Below are 11358 nucleotides of genomic sequence, written 5' to 3'. Positions count from 1 at the left end.
TGTGTGTGTGTGTGTGTGTGTGTGTGTGTGTGTGTGTGTGTGTGTGTAATTGGGAACAGGGCAGGGGGCTCTGGTATGCACATGTGTGTGCCAGCTTCGGTGTCTGACATGCTGGGGGGTCCTGACTCTTTGCGAAGGCCTTCTTCATTCTCCACACACACACACACACACACACACACCCTTATGTCAGCGGGCAGAGCGGCTGTGGCGAAGGCCTGGAGACAGTGAGACTGTGGCTAGCTCCTAATAGTTCTGCAAAGCATCATGGGATACCGCTTTGACCAGTTGCCCCAGTAAGCAGCTGGGTCAAATCACCGTGGACCAGAACGTGGAAAAGAATCTCTCTGGTGGAGAAGCACGTGGAGAATAAACACATCCAACTTCCAGTGTAGTACATAATAATACACAACAGTCAAAGGGGCTTCTTGACGTTTCAATATGACCATAGCTATTGAAAATCACTGGATGATCGTGCTTTTTTTTATTGATGAATGTGTTTTTGCTATTTTCCACAAAGCCCTGAATGCAACAACAAGCTTCCGCCTAAATTTAAGACTACACTGACAGGCCTGGACTACATTATTAATACTATAGCTTAACACATCAACATTGTTAAGCCACACGGGATTTGAACCTGCTGTGATTATATCACATATGACAAATGTGTTATACACCACAGGTGTTCAGACACCACAACCATGCAGTGCACTGCACGCACATAACCCCTGCACATAGTTTGTGTTACACCTATTATAAACCAACCAAAGCACAGCCATGGTCAGCTCAACTGGTCATCTGAGCCCGAGCCACACACAGCTGAGGGTGTAGTGGTGGTCTACTACGTCATATCATAATACAGCTCAGTCTTTCTTTACGGACCGCAGGGACGGCAAGATTTATTTTGAGGTAATTCAATACTTATTGCGAGGTCACGCAATAGAATTTCAAGAATAAAACGTATTTTTAATGATGTATTCATGTAAAGAATACTGAAACGCAAAAATGTTAAAAGCTTTAAGACTGTAATTTGCTGAAGTTGAAGTTCTTTCTTTTCCGTTTTTGTGACGAGTGACGTTTCTTTTAGCCAAAAACTACTATCCTGCAACAAGCTTATTGGTGCGCTGTAATATTCTTTTACCACGGTTTTAAGCTGCTTTGTTTTTTTAGACAACACTACACAGCAGATAAACAGGAATTTGAGATTTGTTTGGCAGCTCAGATCCAAAGCATCGATCCTGCAGCTCTGAGCACAAATGTGAATCTGATCAACAAGTCTGCAAAGAGTGAACAGCATCTCACCTCATCGTCTTTATACCAGGACATGGACTCGGCGGTGAGGACAAACCAGTACTCCTTGGCTCCTCCCTTCATGATGCTGATGTTGTTGATGGTCAGCCAACCCTTCCTGATCACCTGAGAGACACACAGACAAACAGTAAGAAGGGAAAGTGATATTAAATAATATACAGCAGGCTAAAATCATCATTTCCAACATACGTATGTTCCACTATCACCATGTTTGTCAGCCCGCGTATGTTAACACACATACTATGCTAACATGTATGCGGCAGCACAGTAACATGTAATATCACTGCTTCTAGTGGAGATAAGAGGCGACTGCCACAAACAACAGCAGGGTGGTGCACACCTACATGACTAAACACATTCCTCACACTCTTTTTCTTTCTTGTATTTCATTCTCTCCACCAAACAGAAACTATTAGACACATACAGTACTACATGGTGTGCGTGTTATTTACCTTGAACCGATCGCTAACTCCTCTCTCCGGCTGAATGAGAATGTGGAGAGAACGACCAACGCAAGGCATTTAGTAAAGGCCAAGTACACAATGTTGGTCAGGCACCAGCACATTAAAGCTGGCTGCTGGGGCGGCAGCAAAAGGGGACAGCAAGCAAGGTGGGGGGCAAAGGCAGTAAGGAGGCTACAACAAGAACGGTCCGTGTCAAACCTTTTTGAGGCCATGCAATGAAATGCAGGAGCCAGACTGGTTTATACTGCATGTGCTTTTTGAAGAAAAGTGGTGGAGTGAGCAAACTTCGGAGGGCTGAACTTGCCTTTAAGTTCTTCCTTAATTTCTCTTATGTTTAATTTGAAAAAAAGTTCCACACTGTATGTCAGTGTCACAAATTATATTCTATATCTGACATTTCATTTAAGAGACTGAGAGTAAAACAATCAAAAAAATGAATGATACAGTTTTTGTGCTTCCTGACAAGTCAATTTTATTTACATTGCCCAAAATTAAATGATAAATAGAGTGACTCCAAACCACACATTTATTTGAACGTACAACAGTCGTGTGCAGACGTCTTTTCGTTCGACAGCCAGAATAACAAAGTTGTTTCAGAGTGCTTTAAAATCTGGACAACATACAACTCTCTCTATCCTTAGACCCTAAATTTGGTTTGTTAGGCAAAAACTTAGACGAAATGATTAAATGTAAAAGTGCCTGACAATGCACTCATCTGCATCATTTTTACATATTCCCCTATTTATTCATTCAGCGTATGTATTTGGTATCTTTAAAAAGTTTCAGATCTGGACTACGATCAGGAGAACAGAAGCTGTGGGGTCAACTACATCCATCTGAAAACAGGAAGTGAAGCTCACCACTTTGTTTAGCATGTGCCCCTAACCTCTGACCCCGACCTGGGGGGTTGTTATGACAACTGACAACAATGGAGGTGACACATGTCGAGCACGCTGCAGGTCTTCATTCCCCCTGGCCTTCTGGAGGAATTGGGGAAAGGCAGGTAATAAAAAAGGGGATAGAGAGTGGAAGTCTAGTGAATTCAAGATGACATGAGTGACTTTCTCTTCATCTAGTTCAAACTACTGCTGGGGGGCATCTCATCCCCGCCAAAGCAAACTGGCCCCATATCAAAGTCACATCTTCAAACTGAGCCTTTCAACCAGACAGAAAGATGCCGTGTAGGATAGCATTTTACAGTACACTTGTCATCCTGTAGTGTGTGCATGAGTGTGAGTGTGTGTGCCCGCAGGGAGGACAAAGCTGAAAAAAGAGAGGAAAGGGCAGCAGCCAAGCATCCCCCACCACAGCCACCTGCCCGTCTACTGGTAGTACTGGTAATACGAAGCTCATTTCATTGACAAACACTCACGAATCCACTATAATCCACCACACATAAAAGACACACAAGTGTACACATCGACATGTGTCCTGACATATGCAGAGCGTTAAAAGATAGAGCACATACGCATGAAAGCCTAACTGCAGACATGCACATACACACACACACACACACACACACACACAGACACTTCAAACACACACACACACACACACTACTCACCATGATCTCATCCTAGAGCAGAAAAACCACAGAGAGGAAGAAAAAGAGGACGAGACACAGCAAAAAGAGAAATCACTCGGAGGAAACGGGAGGCAACAAATATGATAGACACTAAAAAACAAGAGCTGAAGAGGATAATATAAAAAAAATAAATGTGGAAAAAATAGAACATGCTTTCAGAGGGCAAAGTGGAATGTCAATCATGCAAAATGTGTTTATTTTACCCCAGATGTATAGTAATAGATCTGATATTGTGACGTATTTACAGCAGCCAATCACTGTAGTCAGTCTTTGTTTGTCTGTCCGTCGTTTAGCACACACCAAAAAAAAGTTTTGTGGAAAGTAAAGCCATGACAAAAGGCACCGTGAGATACTTTGTTTGACTTGTTTTAGTTTTTTTGATTTCCTAACATTCTGACCACTTTTGCTTCCTTGACTTGCACATCTGCACGTACTTAAATACAAAAAAAAAATACTTAAATACAAAATCCAGATGAGGATTTACAATTTAAACAATTATTCACATTTTTAAGGATTGTGTAACCTTGCCAGAGTGCTTTCTATTTGATATTAATACGGTTGTTGGGACTATCCTTCAAGATTCAACAACTGCCGTCCATTAGTGTGTAACATGTACAAAGGGCTGCATTGTGTAAGATATGGACTGTTGCCCAAGGTAACAAGATACTGTGTCGCTGTGCTACATTTAGCATGGGCAAGAGTGCTAACCTTCCTATTTACAGTCTATGGTGCTAACAGAATAAGGCCTCAGGGAAGAACTGTTTGAAGTTCAGATGTCATGTTGCTGGACAACACACGAAACACACTGGAGGGGTTCAGCCTGGAGTCGTGTTCTTGTAGCTGTTCTCTACCTTAACTTGTAAAACCTAGTATAACCTGTCAGGTAAAAGTGACAGTCTTTGTTGGACATGACGGTATGTTTAGTGTTATCAAAGTACCTGGTTACCAGCTGCTTTCTTCTTGTTCATTTGGTTGATCCTCTGCTGAGCGCTGCACAACAAAACACATCAGGAGAAACTGGATTTCTGCACTGCAACTGCACATGAACTGGTAGATCTCTAAGCAGTAAACACCACAGTGACTGTAGTATTTTATACTCGACAATGGAGACGATAAAACACAGAAACTTACTTGGCAAATCCAATGAAGTCCTCATGGTTGGTGTTCATGTAAGACAACTCAATGTCTATCAACAGCAACACCTGAACAGAGAGAAAGAGAGCTGTTACCAATAAATGCCCATTTATTTTATATATATATATACATATTTTAGAGCTTCCAATGGTTTGGGGTATTAGATCAATTGTGTGTGCGAAACTGAAAAGTACACCTAAGTAAAATATATAGTATAAATATAAATATACAGTATATATATATGTGTTACCTGGTTCTTTGTGCGGTTTTCTCTGTCCCTGATGTGCTGGGTGACGATTCTCTCCATCTCCTCTCTCAGCATGGGATACTGAGCCAGCTGTGGGCACAGAACACAGTGGGTAGGGAGCAAAAACACACATGCCAACTATCACAAATCTACATACAGACTTAAAAAAAAAAATACACTACATTTCTCATCTCACTGAACCACAACACACAGTTCCACCGATACGACAATTTACGTTACATAAACATAAGTAAACCGGTTATGTTATGAGGAGTTTATCCCAGACTTAGCTCTAGTCTCTGCACACCCTGACCAGTGGGTGGGACATGGAACAAATGCAGTAGATCAGTGCAAAGTCTGTGATATTACCACACAAACAGAATAAACAATGTTTCTGGCAGAAAAGCTTCTTTTTCCTAGCACACACTGTGGGTCTTTTTTTCCATGAGCTCACTGCAAACCCACGAACGCAGACATTGGTGGGCCTCCAATGTGACACAAACACATTTGGAGAAGTGTGAGGAAAGAAGAAAAATCAAAACCAAAAAAATCACAGCGCAGGAAAGAAAAATGTACGCCGTTTTCTCGCAAGTTACAATGCATCTTTCATGTCCGTCATATGGTTTTTGGTGAGTGGATATCAGTAGACTTCTGGTGCTCAAGTTGATTTACTGCTTCCTGGATTTGGTTCAATTACAAAGTAGACAACATCCATAATGAATAGTGGGCTGCAGGAATGAGTCCTAAAACCAGGAAATGGGTTCGCTTTTTTGCACTTCTGGTTCCCTCGTTTCAAAGTCAACCAGTTTTTTGAATGCGTTTTTGGTTAGATGCCTGAAATAAGGTCTGAAATAAGGTCTGCGGTTAACACAAGCTTGAGAGATTTTAATATTTTGTTCTACGATATAAAAAATATATCAGAAATTATTTTGAAGCTAGTATATGTTTGTAAGAGCATACCTTTGCAGCACCTGGTTAGTTTAATTTGTTGACAGTTTAGTTAAATCACTCATTTGAATTTTTTGGAAATATAAATATATAGATAAGTTATAGCATGAAAAATTGTGAATTTTTGATACTAACTCATTTGATGAGGACCACCATCTCATGAATTCACTCCAATACTGGAAAATTGTGAAAAACATGAAGATAAAACATTTACAAATAAACTGTGGATGAAAACAACATAATATTTGCTTCTGGAAAGGTGCATTGTAACATGAAGACTGTCAAAATCTGGTGATGTGTTCAATGTCTTAAAAAATGACACAGAAGCACAAAACTGAGAAATAAATGTTTTGGTTTTTTTTTACAAACAAGGCAGCAGGCAGAAGCACTTACAGTGATTCAGACTGACATGCAATGCAAAGGAGCAGGGAGGGAGGGATGAGAGAGAGGATGATGGAGGAAGACTTCAAACTGACCCCTCTGTGGATTTTCCCAACCACTGTATATTATAATACAGTATCTTTATATACAGTATGTCTCTGAAAGTGAAATCAAGATAAAAGTGACAGAGAAGAGAAATCCAAAGGAGGTCAGGCTGTCTTTTGGTCATTTGCTTTGCGAGGAAGCAGCCGGTTCAAAGGGTTAGAGGACGACAGGATGGGCAACAAAAGAGAAATAAAAAGAGAAATAAAGAGATGCTCGAAATACGTCAGTTGGTCAGTGAGTGGAATTACACAATCAGTCAATCCACTATATTAAATCATACTGACAAAGACAGAAACAAATATGATTTTGACTAACTTAAATCAAAAAGGAATTTCAGACATCAAGAGGTCAAATATGAAAGAAAATGAGCTAACATGCAGGTTGAGAGGCAACAATTTGTCAATATAAGGCCATCAACTGAGAGAATGCAAATGACAGATACATTTTAATTGCAATGCAGACTAAATGGTTGCAGTAGTAAGACCTGGAGTGAGGATAGACCGATTATCTGCTGGCTGAAGTTTATAACCAATGAAATACCTGCAAAACATTCCCATCAGCCTCAGCTTAACTTTCTCTTTAGCACTGATCAGCAAATGTTTGATGGTAGTTTACATTTACACTGTCGGTGTAAATTAACAAAACCATGTGGTTCAACGAAGAAAAGAGAAGTCTTCTTCATCGTCCCCATTGTAAGGAGATTTTTAGAGAGAATAACTCTCATTACATCTGTCCAAATCTCAGTCAGTTTAGCTAATAGCCACTTTTTAAAATACTGTAAAGAATACTGCAGTTCAGGCCTGTTTTTCTCTCTTGTACTTCTCAATACTTGAATGCCCAGCCATCGGTCTACCCGTTACCTGTGTGATTAACAGATAGCAAAAGTGCCTTGGTTCTCTTTGCCATTTTACCTTTTGACTACACTTTCGTATGGTGGAGGTGAGTTCGCTCACAACCATATCTATACACTTCAGTGTGGGCTCCTTCAGCTTTTGGATCTGCTTTTTCACTATGGCCTCAAAGGCCAGGTCAGGGGTGAACAGCCCCGTCCTGTAAGGATAGGCAGGGAGCACGGGAGAGAGGAGTGAAAATAAAAAGAAGACAAAAGAAGGGTGGAAAGAGAGGAGAAGTAAAAGCACCAAATGAAGACATAAAGGAACAGGGAGACGGAGAAAAGTGAGAAAGTAAAGGTGTGAGACGATAAACAGATGGTGGGGGGAAAAGGACAATAGACGGACGATTAAGTAAAAATTGGAGATGGAGAGGTATGGAGGTGGGGGGAGTAAACAGCACAGAAGGAAGGAAATGTAAGTGAGACATTTGGTTTCCCCTGAAGGCATTCTACACCAGGGCAGTGCTGGAGTCTCTCTCTATCAATAAAGAGCAAACAGAGAGAAAAGACAAGAGAAAGACGAGGAAAGAGAGAGAGCTCCCAGCCTGCACGACTCCACCAGCCAAAAACTCCAAGCGATGCACCGCGAGACCGCAGCTGTGCATCCCAACGTTCAGCCAGCACGCTCTGATCCCCCCCTGGTCTCGACCCTTCCTTCACCCATCCCTCCTTTTCCTCTGGCTTCCAGCAGGAACGTAATCGTAACATTTATTATCCCACGGCAGCTCCAGGTTGTTGCAGTCCAACCGCTGTTGAATTTGTTTGGATCAGTTTGGACAAAGACTGCTGCTTTTTTTTTCTTTTGGCCACACTCACAAGCGTCTGTAGCTGAGTGTGCGGCCCCCGAGGCCTGTTGAAGAGCAGTTAAAACAAAATAGTCATGGCTCCCGTCTGCTGCAGGTGCACGGCTGCGGTCTCACACACAAGGAAGTCTGGACGCTGAGGTCATCCAATATCGCTGCCAGGTATTGTAAATGACTGACGAATGATGATCCACGTGTATACCTTTGTATTTAAGCATAGGTGGAAAGATTATCTAGAAGTAGAACTAAGACTATGTGACTTGAGGACTACTCGAGTAAATGTATAAAATAAATTCCAAAGCCCACCAAAGAGGTGTTTTTTAGCTTGCATAGAGACGGCCTCAAGAGAGTTGTCCCAATTCCACAATAAATACCAGCTCTCAGTTGTGCACACAACATATATGTGCAAACAAGATAATAACAATAAGATGAAATCTTGTCCAAACAAAATAATATCTTGTGCACACAAGATAAAAACTTGTGTGCACAAGATGAAGAATATCTTTCAGGGCTTCGGAAACTACAAAAATAGGAAAAATCTTTTCTTTTTTTTCTTACTTTGAATAGAAATGGCATTACTATTCAGAAGTACTGTACAAGTTTGATGTATGTCAGCATACATATTGCATCGTTTCCTGTTAAAAACAGTAAAGCACACTGACCTTTTGAACAGTATACTATGACAGCTTGTAGTACATACCGTTAGTACATAGTGTGGAATTGGGTCGCAGTGTAAAATAATCTACTCTGTCAAAACATCCTAACTGAGGCAACTCGTAAACTCAAGTTCTGAGCTGAGACTGCTGTGACATTAAATCTTTTATGGGCAACCATATTTTGATGACCACTCAGCCTCCACACTGGTTTTCTTAAACACAGCTTTCTACCACGACCAGTCTGTCCAGCCAAACCAGTCCCAAGCGGTACGGTAGGCAGGCGGGCAGTCATACCGCAGCCCACCCTGCCACTCCAGGTGTCCCCTCGCTGTCCAAAAAAACAACGAGGGCTGGAGAGAGCCAGGTGGTTACAGTAAAAGGGAGTGCACAGCAGAGGGACTTTGCAGAGGAGGGTTGAAAATACAAAAATAAAGTGCTGTCCACTGTTTTCTATAATTTTTTTACCTTCTTGGTACACTGCCTAACCGTATTGACTAGCTCAGAAATGACCATGTCCACACATTTGGTGCAAGGCTCTTTAATCTTCCCAATCTGCCTTTTCACAATGGTCTCAAAGGCCATGTCCGGGGTGAAGAGGCCAGTTCTGCCCGACAGACAGAGAACCAGCCACAGGGGCAAAAAAGAGGAGGATGGCGGAGAGAAAGACAGAAGGAGGGAGGAGAGTTGGGTAAAGAGAAGAGTGTTAATTGTAAAGAATTACTCTCCGTTTCTGAGCTTTTCCCCCAAAAACGTAAACAGACACAAAATAGACAGAGAGAAAGAGAATGGAAATACAAATCAACATGTTCTAGGAAATATTTAGTTATTTTAACGATTTCAAGTAATCTGTTTTTAATTTGTAAATTTCTTCAGCAAATATGAAGCCATTTTCCCTCAAGAATGTGTTTTCACTGCAGACTAGCCGGTGTGTTATCCATCAAGAGGATGGACGGGATCTCACTTGATAAAGAAAATGCATAAATACATCCCTGACAACTCACCACAAGGACAGCCTGGACACTTTGGAGGTGGAACTGGACCCAGGTAATTTAAATAACATGAATGTGCCATCAAAAATCCATTTTAGCAAAAGTCTGGCTATGAATATGGACTTTCACTGATTTTTTTTAACTTAAATTCAAATTTAAGCAACTAAATTCAGGTGGTAACTCTGGATGCGACCCACCGCTAACAGCCAATTATCAACAAACCTCCAAACATTACCATTTATTACTAGTAACATCCTAACAAGTATCTACGCTGATACTGAAATAAGCTAAATAAAGTATAAAAACCAGTACTGACAGAAAACAACAACTGCCTTGGAAATAAATAAAAACATGTCTTTGTAAATTTCACACATGCTTGTCACCGAGAAGCACATGACCCCCAATAAATCCCATATCTCCTGCTTCTCGCTACATCCTGTCATAATCAGACCAAACACAATTTTAAAAACATTTTGGCAACAAATATAAATAATTTTTTTCCTGATGTTTTTTTTGTCTTATTAGATGATTTTTTTTTTAAATACGGTGCAACCTATCTCATCACAAATCTTCTCTAAGTGTACTGACGCCATTAGTATTCAACAGAGGTCTTTGTGATCAGATAAGCAAAGTCAGTTAGATGCAGTCAGGCCAGAGGTGACGGAGATGGAGAGAGACAGAGAGAGAGAGAGAGAGAGAGAGAGAGAGAGAGGAAGTGGGGGCGGAGGGGTGAGTTGAAGGGCGGACGTGCCTGATTCCATGAATGTTCTTGATGGCGTAGCTGATCTCCTTGCGGAGCTCTTTCTCATCAAACTCCATCTGCAAACGAAACAGAGACCACAGGGAGGATTAAGTACAGTAATACACATTATTTCAACTTAATTCCTCCATTCTTTATTTTCAAACACCATGTCAGCTAATAACAAGTCACAAGGAACTGTTGAGAAACATTGAATTAGAACACGTGTCCATCGCTATTTCTTAAATGTCTCTGCTGCTTTTATTTTGCAAACCTTAAACACGCTTCCTCCCCAAACAGATTTACATTCTGTCGAATATACTTTATCATGGGAAGGAGGATATAAAAGCTGATCTACTATATACAGGATCTGTTTTTACTTCATTTTTTAAGTACCTCATTCATTCCCACTTTCCTCAGCAAAGTTTCATATTTCCTTGAAAGCATGTATTCCAAACATATAAAACATAATGATTTTATGAGTCAAGCTTCTGGTTTGGAAGCAACCTGCTCTGTTCTCCCAGTGGGAAACCGACGGGGGATTTTTCTGAGGCCCTCAGTCACAGGCAGTAAGATTTATATCCTCAAAGGGAGGACGAGAGAGGACGGAGGAGAGGAGTGGATGAAAGAAAGGGAGAGGAATGAAGAGACGGTTACAGGCCGACAGAGAGAGAACGTGAAAGAGGATCGAACATGTAAAACAGGGGGTTGAGGTAAAAGGGTTAGAGAGAGAGAGAGAGAGAGGCTGGGGGAGGTGGATGAAGGGAGGACAGGCTCGGGGTAAAGATGATGTGAAAGGTGAACAGAGACGATGTGGGGGAGGGATACAATGTGGATGAATATGATGACAAAAGGCAGAAGGTGAGGTAGGGGAAGTGAGAGTGAAGGGACGACAACAGGAGAAGTAAACTAAGAGGGAGGAGATGGGGAATGTTTGGGTCAGAAAAGCCCAAAACCTGAGGGAGGCCTTCTCTCCTTCTGAGGCTAGGAAACCCAGGAAGGAGACACGTGATGATGTAAAGAGACACGGAGAGATGTTTGTCATAAAGCAAGTTATGCTTTCATGTAGGACATTGTTTTATATGTTCATTATTTTTAACACAATCC

The 11358-nt window shown here is 41.3% G+C and overlaps 1 protein-coding gene across 8 annotated transcripts in view; it reads right to left on the bottom strand.

Moving 5' to 3' along the window:
• Positions 1-11358, bottom strand: part of dnm1a (dynamin 1a) — a 45884-nt gene that overhangs the window by 21633 nt on the left and 12893 nt on the right. For 3 of the 8 annotated variants that reach the window (XM_031860449.1, XM_031860444.1, XM_031860446.1), the window contains exons 9-15: positions 10264-10331; positions 8989-9127; positions 4742-4828; positions 4489-4559; positions 4296-4347; positions 3337-3348; positions 1300-1413 (exon numbers count right to left, since the gene is read on the bottom strand). In XM_031860449.1, coding sequence (XP_031716309.1) covers positions 1300-1413; positions 3337-3348; positions 4296-4347; positions 4489-4559; positions 4742-4828; positions 8989-9127; positions 10264-10331 — 543 coding nt within the window. Of the gene's footprint in view, positions 1-1299; positions 1414-1760; positions 1791-3336; positions 3349-4295; positions 4348-4488; positions 4560-4741; positions 4829-7083; positions 7223-8988; positions 9128-10263; positions 10332-11358 lie in introns of all 8 variants that reach the window. The other 5 variants (XM_031860443.1, XM_031860450.1, XM_031860448.1 and 2 more) reach the window with 3 other exon arrangements.

This window comes from Anarrhichthys ocellatus, unplaced genomic scaffold (assembly GCF_004355925.1).
Source record: "Anarrhichthys ocellatus isolate YVR2014 unplaced genomic scaffold, GSC_Weel_1.0 scaffold23, whole genome shotgun sequence".
NCBI classification, from domain to species: domain Eukaryota; kingdom Metazoa; phylum Chordata; class Actinopteri; order Perciformes; family Anarhichadidae; genus Anarrhichthys; species Anarrhichthys ocellatus.
This window is presented reverse-complemented; position numbering and strand designations above follow the sequence as displayed.